Source organism: Suncus etruscus, chromosome 8, assembly GCF_024139225.1.
Source record: "Suncus etruscus isolate mSunEtr1 chromosome 8, mSunEtr1.pri.cur, whole genome shotgun sequence".
Taxonomy (NCBI): Eukaryota; Metazoa; Chordata; class Mammalia; order Eulipotyphla; family Soricidae; genus Suncus; species Suncus etruscus.
The window spans coordinates 122,568,265-122,583,544 of record NC_064855.1 but is presented as its reverse complement, the minus strand read 5'-3'; the positions used below and the strand labels follow the sequence as shown (position 1 = coordinate 122,583,544).

The 15,280-nt window shown below is 44.7% G+C and overlaps 2 protein-coding genes across 2 annotated transcripts in view; both read left to right on the top strand.

Annotated features, from left to right (window-relative positions):
* LIG4 (DNA ligase 4) overlaps window positions 1–15,280 on the top strand; it is an 861,775-nt gene that overhangs the window by 280,179 nt on the left and 566,316 nt on the right. The gene's annotated exons all lie outside the window — the stretch shown is intronic.
* The window catches only part of NALF1 (NALCN channel auxiliary factor 1), a 796,223-nt gene continuing 783,780 nt past the window's right edge, over window positions 2,838–15,280 (top strand). The window contains 1 exon segment of the mRNA XM_049778122.1: window positions 2,838–3,960. Within this exon segment, the coding sequence (XP_049634079.1) occupies window positions 2,854–3,960 (1,107 nt within the window). The 5' untranslated portion in view covers window positions 2,838–2,853.

The following is a 15,280-nucleotide window of genomic DNA, read 5'->3' as shown; positions in this document are numbered from 1 at the left end:
TAATAGCAATCAGATGATGGATAATTTCTTTTACCTGTATTTGGACAGTGGACAATGCCTTAATGTCATTTTTCCCCTACTGTCTCAATGCCAAACCTTATATTGTTATGTCTACATCCATCTAAACATGCCTCATTTAAATTAGACTGTGTTTTAGGCACTTTAAATTTAGGAAGGGAATAATCAGAGAGAAGCAAAAACACTTTCTAAAACTTCAAGCTCCCTCCTACTCCGAAGATACATCTAACAGAGAAAGAAGAAAAAAGAAAACCCGCATTTTTTCAAGTTCAATTTTCAACAAAACTTCAGTGTCTGCTTATACGAAGATGCGTTCAAGTGAGGACACGCTTGCTAAAGGAAATACCTGTTACTCCCCAGATATTTTGCCATCAGAGGATTTCAGACCTGCGGAGGCGAGTGCACAGCGGGGAGTCTTTCTAAATGACCCGTTTTTTGGATCTACAGGGTGCTGCGCTGCAGGAGACCCCAGAAACTTGAACTTTCCAGGGGGGCAGAATTTGTAGACGCCTGCTCTGCCAGAGAAGACTGCGTGGGTGAAGCTTATGTGTCAGTGCAATGCCTTACTATTTGCATCATCATCATCATCGTCTATTATTATTATTATTATTATTAAAAACCTACTGCTCCAGCATCATCAAATGCCCAAGGCGCACCAAAAAAAGAGTCAGGATTTTGGAGATCTAGCCCCCAGGTTTCTCTGGAAACTTCCCTTTAGACTCTAGCATGGGGAGTCCCGATATCTCTCCAGGGGCTCCTCTCAAGGTGTCGGACAATAGTAGCTGGGCTGCTGCTGGCTCTCAGAATCCCAGAGGGAGCCGGGTCCGGCTGCTCAGTTGGTCCGGGAGAGAGTAATGGGCCTGGTGAGTGGATCATTCCTTGGGGGAAAAGGAGGCCAAGGAGGTGCCCTGATTTGCGGGCGGTGCCCAGATTTGCCAACGAGACAGTTGCTGCTGGGAACTCCCTGAACCGACGCTAAGGGGCACCAGAGGCCGAGCCTGCGGCACCGCCACCGGGCAGTCCCCGGGGCCGCCTCTGACCGAGGGTTGGGTGGGCGGCGGAGGAGGGGGGGGGCTGGGGGCTCTCCTGGTTCTGGGTTCGAAGCCCCGCTGGGGATGCCGGGGAGAGCGCGCGTGTGTGGGTTATCCCAAGTGGTCCCTCCATCTCCTAAGACTCAGAAGGACCGCTCCCCAGTTCTGAATTTTGGGTAGAAAACATGCCACTCCGGGGCGCACGGTGCTGGGGGGGGGCGGTGGTCTCTAGCAATCCAGTGTCCTCTAGCTGGTTGGTGCTACCCTCTCCATCCGTTGCATCTTAATGATTCCTCCGGGGAAGCCACAGTGGCCAAACTGGGGAGACCCGAGGCTGCCCGCAACCCGCAAGAGGACCGCAGCCGTGGCCATTCAGTGCGCCCTGGGGACGCGGGTGTCTGTCTGTCTATCTGTCGTTCTGTCTGTGCGCGCGCAGTGGTGGGCACAAGCAGGGGTGCAGGGGCCCCCGAAGACCAGCCCCCCACTCTCTCCTCCTCTCTCCCCGCGCGTCCCCGTCCTTCTCCCCATCCCCCTGCGCCCGGACCGAACCGGTGCCAATGCGCCACGCCACGCGGGGCGCGCGCGGTGTGGGGGAGGCGGAGACGACGCCGAAGTGGCCCTCCAGCCCCCCCCAAAAAAGTGCTCCTTGCCTCCAGGGCGAAGATGGCGGCAAGTTAGGGAACCGGGGGCCGGGGCCGGGGCCGGGGCCGGGCGGGCGGCGGCGTCAGCGCGCACCCACCCAGGGGCGACGGCGGCGGCGACACCCGCGCGCGCGGGGCCAGAGCTGCGGCGACAGCGCGCGGGGTGGGGGGGTGGGGGGAGGGACGCGGCCGCCCAGGCTCCGGACTCGGGGAGCAGGAGAGCCTAGCAGCACCCGAGGAGGAGGAGGAGGAGGAGGAGGAGGAGGAGGAGGAGGAGGAGGAGGAGGAGGAGGAAGAGGAGCAGAAGGAGGAGGAGGACTGAGAGGAGGAGGAGGAGGAGGACGAGGAGGAGAGCGCGGACCGACCCCGGAGGAGCCTGGAGGGAGGAGAAGAGGCTCCGGGGCCGTAAGCGGGGCGCTGGAGACGCGCGCGGCGTGTCCCCGGAGGGCTGCGTGGCGGTGGGGACCGCGCGGGGCAGAGCAGGACCATGGGGACCAGCGCACTGACCGTACCTGGGTGACCCCCGACAGCGCCAGGACCCAGCCACCACCTGCTCCTTGGACCACCAACCGTCTCCTCTGGCTGCGCTCATCAGCCCAGCCTCCTCTCTCTCTCTCTCTCTCTCTCTCTCTCTCTCTCTCTCTCTCTCTCTCTCTCTCTCTCTCTCTCTCTCTCTCTCTCTCTCTCTCTCTCTCTCTCTCTCTCTCTCTCTCTCTCTCTCTCTCTCTCTCTCTGCATTATTGATTGTTCCCCACTCTCCGATGATGATGATGATGATGGGGTCGCCCGATGACTAGGGCAGAAGCAAGAAGTCCCGTCAGCCTGGACATCTCATTTATGTAGCCCTCAAAGAGAGAAAACCGAGAGGGAGAGGGGAGAGAGAGAAAGAGAAAGAGGAGGAAAAGAAGGAAAGGAAGGAGCGAAAGAGAGAGAGGGAGAAGAGAGAAAGGAGGCGGACGCGGGAGGGAGCAGGCAGGCAGGCAGGCAGGCAGGCGGGGGGCGCGCACCGAACCACCTCTCCAAGTCCATATGCCCCGAGCGGCGACGACGGCCACCCCGCAGCAGCGGCAGCAGCGGCAGCAGCAGCAGCAGCAGGAGCAGCAGCAGCAGCAGCAGCAGCAGCAGCAGCAGCAGCAGCAGCCCGGGCTGCGCGTCTCCAAAATATGCCCAGGGGTGCCTGGATGTGTCGGCCGGAGGACGAGGGCTTGAGGATCTGGCTGGCGGCACCTCGGGAGACGGAGAAGCCCTTCATCGACTCGGAGCGCGCGCAGAAATGGCGCCTGTCGCTGGCCTCGCTGCTCTTCTTCACCGTCCTGCTGTCGGATCACTTGTGGTTCTGCGCCGAGGCCCGGCTGAGCCGCGCGCGGGACAAGGAGCCCCAGGAGCCGCCCCAGCACCCGCAGCAGCAGCATCCGCAGCAGCAGCAGCAGCAGCAGCGGCAGCAGCAGCGGCAGCAGCAGCGGCAGCGCCAGCAGCGCCAGCAGCAGCCTCCGCAGCAGCAGCCGCAGGAGCCCCCGAGCCCGCGCCCCAGGACCCCCGAGCCGGCGTGGCCCGCGCTCCTGGCCGGCCTGGGGGACCCCTCGCCCGGCGCCCCCGCGCCCCGGCTCCCGGCCGGCTCCCCGTCCCCGACGCTGCCCTCCGCCCCGGGCCACGGCGGCGCTGCCGCTGCTGCTGCTGCTGGCGGCCGGGGCGGTGGCGGCGTTGGAGACGTCGGGGGCAGGAGCCGTCGAGGGTCGGGCCCCCAGAGCCGCGCGCTCCTCGCGGGCAAGTCCTCCAGACCCTTGTGGCGCTTGGAGACGTGCTACCCGCCTGGGGCATCCTCTTCGTCCTCCTTGTCGTCGTCGTCGTCGTCGGGCCAGTGCTTCACCGTGGAGAGCCCGGAGGCCGTGTGCGCTCGGAATTGGAGTCGGGGGGCGCAGGACCAGGATTCGGGGCGCACGGCCAGCAGCGCGCAGCAGCAGCAGCAGCAGCGGAAGCCCTCGGCGGTACCCCCGCCGCCCTGGAACCTGTCGGATTTCTATCTTTCCTTTTGTAATTCCTACACCCTTTGGGAGCTCTTCTCCGGGCTCGCCAGCCCCGACACGTTGAACTGCAGTCTGGATGTGGTGCTCAAGGAAGGCGGCGAGAGGACCGCCTGCAGGCAGTGCGTCGAGGCGTACCAAAACTATGACCACCACGCTCAGGAGAAGTACGAAGAGTTTGAGAGCGTCTTGCACAAGTATTTGCAGTCCCAGGAATACTCGGTCAAGTCCTGTCCTGAGGATTGCAAGGTAGGAGCCTGGCCTGGCCTGGCCTGCTTCTTTTCTCCCCTGCTGCTGTCTTTCTGGAAATATGATGATCAAGTCTGGGTTCCCTTTCCTTTCCTCTTCCCAGCCACCTTCTTTCTCTCCCCTCCTTGCCACTGCGCTCTGGGATGTGTTGGTGGAGTTGGGAATGTCTAGAGCTGGGCAGGCCATGGAAGACCCTGATACGAGGCAGCTGGAACTTTCTTGATCTCTTCAAGTCTCTGTGTTTGTTTTTAAGCAGTTTCTGTTTAAAAAGGGAGTGCTGGCCTGTGGCTTGTCAGGGGGACAGCTGTGATGATCCCAGGTTAGGTCTGGAGAGACACAGGTAGGGCATATGCGGTTTGACTGAGTCCTCACACTGGGTCGAAGGTCACAGCTGCTCCTCCAGCTGGAGAATGTAGAAGCAGAGGGCCAGGGGAGCAAAAAAGTGGAATTGTCTGTGGATGTAGGAAAGAAAACCTAGAAACCCAACCTTCCGCTTTCCATAGAGGTTGCTTCTGGTGGCTCAGGAAGTGCGGTGGTGGCCTAGCTGAACCCGGTCCTCGGCTTGGCCAGTGTTGGCCTGGACATTGGCACATGTCTGAAAGTGCAGAGTTGTCAAGGAGTGTGTGGTGATGGAAGGCCTGGTTTAGGATTGCTTCCTTGGCGTCTCATGCTGTTAGCTCGCATTTTCAGGGTTCCCTCCACAAGTACTGAATGGCAGGTGTTCGGTGCTATAAACAGAAATACAGAACTCCTTGGTAACTTGCTCTATATCCGGCCTCTTCTGTTGAGGCTGACGAGCATCCTGGCTGAAGGATGCAGGAGCTGGAGATGCGAGTTTCCAAGGACCAACTAACCATCCTCTCGGGATTGACCGCAGTGGGGATGCCACTGTCCGTGGTCCTGAAAAGAACTGTGCCGGGTGTGCTAAAAAGATGTTGCAGTGAGACCTGGGAGTAGTGAAGACATAAGCTGTGACAATCTCAGTTCTCCGTAATCCTTTCTCCAGAGACAATTGATTAAAGAAAATAATAAAATAGTGGGTTTTTTTTTTTTTTGGTTTTGGGTCACACCCGGCAGCACTCAGAGATTACTCCTGGCTCTATACCCATATGGGATGCTGGGATTCGAACCACCATTTTCTACATGCAAGGCAAAAGCCCTACCTCTATATTATCTCTCCAGCCCCAAATAGAGGTATTTTTTTTAAATGAAGTGCTCCACACTCTCTTCCTTTCCCTTCCCCTCTCTCTTCAGCCTTTCACGGGGAGAGAATGATTGTTTCTCTCACTTGATCTGTTCTGGGATAGTGTAATCAAGGACAGCAGGAATCAAAGGATATTAGAGTGTTTTTAAAAAAAAAACAAGCAAGCCTAAGGAACAGATGTTTAGAATGGATTTAAGCAAAGGCTAGATTTTACTTTGGTTAGTTGTGTTTTTGACCATTTAGTTGAACTCAAGACAAACTTTGTTTCTGTCAATATTCTTTAAGACCAGAAGTAGATCTTCCTTGCATATCTGGCATTGAGAATATTGAGTTTAAAATGCAAATTTAGAGTGATAATTCACAAGATGATTGTATCTTAGAATCTTCTAATTTCCTTAAGCAAACTACTATAAGTCAGCATGTAACATTAACCTTATTATTAATGGTACAAGAGAATAAGAAATGATGACTATGTATATAGCACAATTAGTTATTTTGAAGGCTCCATTACATCATCATCTAGATAAAAGACGGGTGTTCTGCTAATTCTGCTGCTAATAAAAATAATGTAATAGTTTTGGTGTATTCATGACCACATGTGCTTTCTTATAATACTTTGAGGTTACCTGTTTCACTAAATCTCTTCCTTCAGGAATTTATAGTGATTCCAGATTTCATAGACTCAATATTTAAAGTTTTTTTTATGAATTCATTGTTAGTAGACTGCAGTACATTTAAAATGTCTGTCATAGGCTTCAGTTCAGATGCTAATTTTAAGCATAGTAAATAGTAATTTTCTTCTTGACCCTGAATTAATTCTCAACTTTACATGATCACAGCAGTAGGTGTAATTTAGGTTCAACTCTTTTATAATGTTTGGGACACTCCTAGTTTATGTTTCTGTATAAAGTAGAAGTTATTAACTCTATAGAAAATCTTATAAAAAACCTTCATCTATGTGCAGAACATTTCTTCTTCACATTGAAAACTAACCACATACTTTAATTCCTTGTCACTGTACCAAAGGACTATTTTATCTTTGATGTCATTGCTTTGTTGGATGACTTGTCAATTTGAAATATGTATTACTCAATAACTTTTCAAAAATTAAAGTTTCATTGCTAATGTTCTTATATTCTTGTTAACTTATAACTTGGTGAACTCCATAATTTAATATATAACCTGTACCAGTTCTATAACAGCAAACCCAATTTAATTTTTGATGTGAGGTTGTGAGAAAATGTACAAACTGTATCCCCAGTCTTAAAATGTTATGTGTGGACTTTGCAGATGTGTTGGAAAATTCTCAGTACTTTTACTTGTTTCAAACACAGTTACTTATTTCAAGCATATTTATAATGATAAACTGACTATTGCAAGGGACTTGGTTCAAGATGACATTGCATATTGCTGTTCAGATTTTAGGCATACTGCTAAGTGATTAGTAATATATTATGACAAGTAGCATACTCATAAGTCTAATTTTTATCTATTATTATGCTTCTAAAGCAATGGATAAAGTGAAAGGTATATCACATTTAATCACATTAGTTATGCATAATTTAAAAGAAATTCATGAATTTATTATTCCAAAATTATTAAAATATTGATGGAGGGTTGAGATAATACCACGGGTAAGGCACTTGCCTTGCACATGGTCAGTTAAGGTTCAATTCCTGACATTCTCTATGGTCCCTAGAGCACTAGCAGGGGTGATTCCGGAGTGCAGAGCCTGAGGAAATCCCTGAGTGCTATTGGGTGTGGCCACAAAACAAACAAAAAATAGATTAGTGCAGTGACTCCTAACTTTTAAAAGTTAGATGTTTGATTAACTTTTCCTTTCAGTTCTCTTTTCATTAAGGAATGCCCATATATGAGTTAAAATAGCATTGATTAAATGTACTTTTGATTAAATATTTAAATCATTTTGACTTGTTATTCTAATGAAAGCTCTTAACATTGATCTAATAATACAATCATAGCTTCATACATGAGACCATGCTATTAGCAGTCAAATGGTCCATGGGTATAGGTAGGATTGTAAACCTTCATAGGGAAACCTTTAGTAGCACATAGTTAATAGATAATTTGCTTCCAAACATTTGTAACATCCTGAGAAACAGGTAGAGTATTTTCTTATTAGATCAAACATTTTTCATATTTATCTAGAAGAATGTTGGGAAGAGGCAGGACTATTGCGCATGTCATTACACAGTAGCATTCTGACTGCTCGATTACATAAATCAAGTCAAAATAACGATAGCCATTTTTTATTTTTATTTTGCAGGATGATTGTAATATTTTTAACTAGAACGTGAATCTGGAAAAATATGTAACATTCTTCACATTGGATGACAATATTAAAACACACATAATATTGCCAATTATGAAATTATAAATACATATGTGCTTGACTTTTACTTGGCATCTTTTTCTTAAGTATGACATTCTTTTAATCTTAATAATTCTGAGAATGAGATATTTTAGACATGATATGTTTAAGAATTCTAGATTTCTACATTATTGATAAGGCTTTGGAGGTCCTGGTAACTGTTTATTTATTAGATGCTGAGCGGATGGCCAGGGAAAATGAATTTGAGATTAAGTTCTAACACAAATTATCACATCATACCTACTTTCATTCTCTGTTAAAATGTCATTTAAACTTGTGGAAAGTTCGTATTCTCAAGTTTGTATATCTTCAGCCTCATTTTAAAGTGACTTCTAGTGCCTACTTTTCTTTCACGAACAGTGAGTGACCAAAGAGAGTGATTTGCCAATTTTGGGCATTATAACACTTGTGGAACCTGGAGATTTTTTTATCTTATTTTTTAGAAATTCCTCATAAGCATTAACCAGTTTGAAAAAAAAAAAAAAGAACAAAATTTGGGTTACATAATGTGAAATTCGAAGAGAAAAATGGCTTTTCTTATATTCTTATTTATTTTCATACGTACACTCTGCAAAATTATAAATAGAATGGTTGGCTTATTTTTCAAAAAGATTTTAATGCTCTCCAAATAAATAGAGAATCTAAAACCTTATTTCATGTGGGTTAAGTTGTATTGTACATATTATGACATTGCCCATTGTGCAAAATAAATCCTTTGTAGTCTACCTTTTTCTTAGTATTTTAATGTTTTCAGAATTGAATTGGTTGTCTGCATAAGCAAACAGTCTAACAATAAAATGCTCATGTTTTGTTTTATAAAGTCATTGATGAGGTGAAAATATTATCATAGCCATCTTTATGCCTTAGTTTTTGGTTCCTTTTTGTCCTAGATTAGACTAATTTATTATGCTTTTTGAAAACGTGAAGTCATCTATAATTTTATTTTAATATTAGAGGCCTGTTTAACAGGCTAAACAGTATTTGTTTTTACTTCGGGCTTAAAACTGGGTGAAATCAGTAACTTGACAGGACTTAATCACAAACATTTGTTTAATCACTTTTATTAGATGAGTTTGATGTCCGCACAGGTAAGGCCAAATAACACATGCTCTATTTCATGCTCCTCTCTAAATCATCAGCCACATAGTTGTCGATGAACTGAACATGCAACTACAAATGTACAGACAACTATTTCAGGCAACAGAGATGCCGCTTTTATTTTGCTTCTCTATTTTCTTAGTTCAGTCTTCCAGTTTTGCTTTGATGTCTCATAGCAATACCCAACATTATATGGGTGACCTTGATATACATGGCAAAGATGATTGTCCCCAAATCTGGAGAGATATAGTCTAGGTTAATCATGACCATTGGAGTCACATTGGCCTGTTTGGGGATGCCAGAAGGTGACCTTAATGTTGAGAGATTTAGATTCTTTGTTCAGCTAAGTGAATTTGATCTTCCAGAATCACTGGCACTGTGTCTGAGGTCTGAGGACCAGAGTTCCAGTAGGCAAGATCCCTGTGGTGAGAACAGTGCTAACTCTCCTGCCCACCATTCTCAGCAATGCAGTTATTACACTTACTGGACTGAGAACCATGAAACACAAACAGATGACTTATTTCATGAAAAAAGTAGTAGGACCAAGCAGAAGGCAGGACATCAAACAAGAATGACTGGATGGAGGAGTTGAACCATCTTCGTCCAGATGGGGAGAGAGGAGCAGGAATGAAAAGGGAGCATGCAGAGGGGACAGAGGATTGGGGGAATAGATCTGTTAGTTTGAGTTTTTGTCTTAGCCAGAACAGAGCACGATTTCGTTTGATATTAAACAATGAGCTGAGGACAGGAGACCAGGAACTGGGTTTGAATCCCCTAGTCAACTAGGAGACCTCTAGTTTGGGTGGTTCTATTATTCATTTAGTCTGTACTAATGCCCACATTTGAGGACATTTCCTTTTCTCTCCTCTCATGTCCCTCCCCCTCCTCTTTTTCTTTTCCTTCTTTCTCCTTCCTCTACTCTTCTATTTTTTTGTGTGTGTTCAAACATTTTTTGGCAATGTCTTGGGGTTGCTTAGTTTACTCCCTATCTGTGCTCAAGGTTACTCTTAGTTCTGGGAGACCTTGTAGTGAGGGGGATTAGATTATGGTTGGCCACATCTAAGGCAAGTATCCTAACCCCAATGCTCCCTTTTGGGTCCACATTTAGACTCACTAAAGACAGAGTTGATTTTAAAAGAAAAGTTATTACCTTTTCTTAGCATTTCTTATTTCAGTCTTATTCTTTTTTTCTATTTGCATCATTAAACTTTAGAAATTACTTTTTATTGGTCTTCTTTTTCCTATTGTGACAAGAGTTTGGGGAAATTAAAAGAATGATTTTTTACAACATTAGGGCTAACCAGTTGGTATTTATATAGTTTTCAGAAGCTACAAACTGCTAAGTATCATCAGCTGCTGACATGCTTAATTTAGGAATTATCTTTAAAAGGATCTTATATTGTTTTTAAATGATAATATCAGTTATAATGTGTGCTCTTAACATTTTTGTTTGTTTTTTTTTGTTTTGTTTTGTTTTGTTTTGTTTTGTTTTGGGGCCACATCTGGCGATGCTCAGGGGTTACTCCTGGCTCTGTGCTCAAAAGTCATTTCTGGAAGGCTTGGAGGACCATATGGGATGCTGGGGATCAAACTCAGGTCAGCAGTGTGCAAGGCAAATCCTCTACCACTGTGCTATCACTCTGACCCAAGTGCCCCTTAATATTTTTAATTCAGGTACTATGAAAAATCTAAACTTACATAATTAGAAATTTAATGTCATCATGGTCCAAATGATGTTATTTACTTAAAAATTGTCACTTTTCTTTTGTTTGTTTTTTTAGGCCACACTCATTTGATGCCAGGGGTTCCTCCTGGCTAAGCGCTCACAAATTGCCCCTGGCTTGGGGGAACCATGTGGGACGCTGGGGGATCGAACCACGGTCCTGATCCTTGGCTAGCGCTTGCAAGGCAGACACCTTACCTCTAGCGCCACCTCGGCGGCCCCTAAAATTGTCACTTTTTTCCTGACTCTTTAAGGTACAATTCATAGTATCAACAGAAACAAGAGATGATAAATATTTGTCTGCCTTTACTGATAAATAGTTAATGCTTGGTGTTACATTTCTTACCAGTATTCATAAACATAGCTAATTCTTGAGGACTTAAAGGTTAAAAGGTCAGAGGTGGGTTTCTTCTCTTAGTTGGCTCTTTCTACATTAAAATATAAGCAAAATTCTCTGAAGACTAACACAGATGGTTAAAGTAATCCTGAAAAAAAATTCTGTGTTTGTTTTTGTGCTTGTAATGATCTTCACCAGAGAATAGCATCTCTTCCACTGTGCTAGATGCAATGCTCACTTGTAAGAAAATATGGGGTATTCTGAATGTCAGCTGCTGCCCCCTCCACTTGGAGATATTTTGGGGTCCCGTCAAAATAACCCCTTTCTCTCCTTCCTATCATTCTTCTTTTCATCCTGGTTGTGTTGCCTCCTATTGTCTGGGCAGTGTTCCCAGGGCCTATGTCTGGGTTCTTTTCTTTCCTTTGCATCTCCACTCCCAGAATGAGCTGTTTCTTACTCTTTTACCATTGACTTAGTTTATTCAAGATAAAAATGAGACCAAGATCTATGTGGATGATCCAATATGAGTTGGGAAATGATTTGACTCATTCCTCAACATAAGTACCGGCAGCTGTTTGGACAGTGGCGGACAGACTTGGTGGTGCTTCTGAGAATCCAGACACTTGTCTAGTTGATCTCATCGCCATGCCAGCTCAGGGAGGATCTTTGTGGATATTATCGAGGAGGGAAAGTGAGGGTGCGCCGTGGCTCTTCCAAGGCCAAATGGTAAGCAGAGCTACTGGTCATGCGCACATCATCTCTTCCATGCGATGTCTCTTCCCCTTCTCTTGATGAGCACTCACAGATAAGTCTGAGGAGGGGAAGATTAATAAAACAGTTTCACATACACACACATGCTAGATTTGACAACTGCCCAAATATTCACTTTTGTGTTGTGGATTTATTATTGGAAGCAGATGATATAGCAATGTACACAGACCTTGCTGCAGCTGTCCTGGGGATTCCATAGATCCAGACTAGGGGTGTGGGCAGAGGTTTCTGGGCCAGGAAAGTGAATGACAGGAGCACTGGGTTCTGAGATCAGTGGGAGAGTTCTGCAAGATGTAGACAAGGGTGACAGGGCTGAGAGTATTTTCCAAGGGGAAGATACAATCCTGTGTTACTTGTGCTTTTGAAGGTGATGACTCTCCTGAAAATTATTATTGTAAAAATGTCTCTCACTTTTCTTAAAACCCATAGATGAGTGAGACCATTCTGTGTTTTTCTCTCTCTCTCTGACTTATTTCACTCAACATAATAGATTCCATGTACATCCATGTATAGGACAATTTCATGACTTCATCTCTCCTGACAGCTGCATAATATTCCATTGTGTGATGACTCTCAAATGGTGCTCAGGAGGACTGGGAATTCACTGGTTCTGTCCCAGTCCCGCTGCTCCTGGTTCAAGGTGAGACCCCACCCCCACTCAGGCTCAGAGCTGGGCGGACCCTGCAGTCCTGGGGTTACTCCAACCATTGGCAATGCCTGTGGGTCCCAGGGCTGTGAGCAGAGACTTGCAGGGCACTGCTAGACATTGAGAATTTAATATGGTGAGACAAAAGCATGGCTGGAGCCTTAATCTTGGTGTTATCTCTCTGGCCTCTTGTGTGTGACTTTTATTTATTGTTCAACTTCTATCTTCATGTTTTAAAAGGTGTCTGAACTTAGTAATTGAGAAGAACTCGTGCTTCCTGATATCTTCAACATTTAGACATCTCAATTTTTATTTCCTCTCTTTTTTAGTCTCTTATAGACTACTTTCAGAAATAGTCACTTTGAGAACCAAGGGTAACTGGATGCATTTGGGAGGACACACTTCTCTACCTGGTACTATGTGAGCTGTGTATGGAAAGTGGGAGGAAATATCTCTGGGGAGATGTTACAGCTCATTTGTCATGGACTGTGTATCCCAAGGCAAGGCTTTTGTGTTTGAGTCTCTCTATGACAACATTGCCAGAAAAGAATTTTCATCAATTCACTCACTTGGGGCAATTTATTTGGCTCAAAAATGAGCAATGCGATGATAGACTGTTACAGAAGGAAATGAGATCAGGGTGACCAACTTTAGTCCCCCCTCAGGGAACAATAAAGACTCTTAGCCAACATACTGTGTTTACGGGAATGTCTCTACCACAGTCAGGTGCTTTGCTGTTAGCTACTGAGGACTTAAAATGCATCTAGACTAGATGAAGGCCTCAATTTTGCATTTCATTTTATTTTCAAGGTCTAAATTTCTGTTTGTGTTGCATAGAAAATTCAGAAATTTTCTGAAATTCCAGGGGATCTGGACTTGAAGATGGAAAACAAGACTTGGGTGCTTCATTAGAATTCAAATTTAACCACTGCTCTGCGGATGAATGAGACAATAGGGATGTTATGAAAGGTGAGATTTAGGGAGTGGATATTATTGAATAAGATTGGAAATGCAGGAGGAAGAAAGAGGAAGCCATGCCAGCAACTGAAGATAGAAGCCAAGAGTTCATTAATCACGGCAGATAACAGTGTCAGGAGAAGGTGGGAATTGGGGTGCGAAGTCTTAGCTCTATGTAGTTTCGATGTAATCTCTTTGTGACAGTAGGAACGGGATGACTTAACCCAAATGGATGAGGGAGGCAATGGTGAAGATGAATCAAAAGAAGGATAGAACTTAAATTTGTGTGGAGAAAGAAAAACACCAGGATCAGAGTGAAAAATGTGAATCAGGCAGAAAGGAGAAGAGAAAAGAAGAGAGAAAGAGAGTAAGGAAGGAAGGGAGAGGGAGTGGAAAAGAGAGGCAGGAATGGAAAGAGACAGGTAAAAGAGAGAGGAGAGATCGAAAGGGAAGAAAAAAAACAGGAACCCTTAAAGACCCAAAAGTCAAAGGGAAAAATTTAGAGATGGAGAATCAGGGAAGAATGTCTTATGGAGCAGGAAGCACTTGGAAGCTGAAGCCTGGAAATAGGTCATTGGATCCTACAATTAGATCTCCTTGATGCCACTAGAGAGAGTCCTTTGAACCAGAAGATCATCCCAAAAGGATGGGACCACAGAATGAACTGAAGAAGAAAATATAAATTACCACTCCTCTGCTTGGAATGCTTGAGGTGAAAAAAAAAAAAAGAAAAGTGAATAGGTGTATGTCTGAGATCCTCTGATACATTAGCTCTATTTAAATCAGAAACTATGGCTTAATCCTCTTTCATCTCAAGACTGAAAAAATCAGAATGGTGTTAGCTTGAAGTTAAGACAAAATGATGATTTCATTACTGATTCACACTGAAGAGCATATTTGCTAATGATATAGAATTATTAAAATATATAGTGCATGTTGCTGAAAATGTCCATTTCTTATTTTTGTTCTGTATGGACTCAGGGTATACTTCTGAGTTGGTGTTCAAGGCCTGTTCTGCTGTTGCTCTGTTCTGGGGGTGAGGAAAAACTCTGCAGGGGGTCAAATCCCACCCTGCATGCAGCCAGTGCCTTTCACTTGTCCTTTTCTGCACATATTGCCTTAGGATTCAGTGGCCTATTGAGAGAACCCACTGAATCACAACATGAATATCTCTAGAGATTTTGGGTACAGTTGGTAGAAAGTTCTAAAAATTGGAAAAATCTAATAGAGATATGCTAAAATAGTTAAAATATTTGGTATAGACCATGTTAATTTGCATTTTATTATTATTTATATAATATTATCAGGCATGCTTAAAATGAGACTCTAGAATATCATAAAATGCATATAGGGAGGAAACCAGCAATGTCCATGTAAGTGAAAGCTTCTATTCCTAGGCCTTGATGGAGTTCATAAATAATCACACTTTGTGAAAACACATGGCAGAGAAAGCCATGGGGAATGTGTAAAATTAATATAATCTTAGCTTGAGATCGCATATAAATTTTCTGGTAAGCAGCACTCATTTACAAGCACTTTCTGAGGAGACTTGGCATTTTGCATGGTGAAATTGCTTTCTTACAACTGCACGCATTCCGTGCCTTTGGAAAGGTGACTCAATTATTCAGCAGGGCTAACGGTAACACAGAAACCCAAAGTTCAACTGTAGTGAAAATGTTGCATTCCTCAAGCTTAAATCTTTTCTCTGTTATTTCAGATTAAAAATTTAACAGGTGCTGGGTTTTGAGCACATGTTCAAAAGGGATTCGAACCCTCAAGGGATCTGAACACTCAGGTTCTCAAGCCTTTATACGGGGTCAAGGGGTCAAGTGGAACGACTACCATCATGATTTTCCCTCTTGAAACCAAAGGAAAAAAGTGTCTGGGGGAAATTCTGTGTTATTTGGAATCTCAGGATCATGTGTCTAAATATTCTATTCCCCGAGCTGAAATCTTCACTTATCCTTCAGCTCTAAGGCTTTGAATTAGGATTTTGTTATCCTGATGGTTTATTCTTTAATTTATTTTATTGAAACAATTATAATCTACAGAGCCCTTCATAGTTGAATTTTAGATATACAGTGAGTCACCCAGAGTGCTTCCTATCACACCACTCTTTGCCCCTGACCTGCTAGTATAACAGGCCCCACTAAGTTTAGATTAGGTAACTTTTTTTTTTTTTTTTGGTTTTT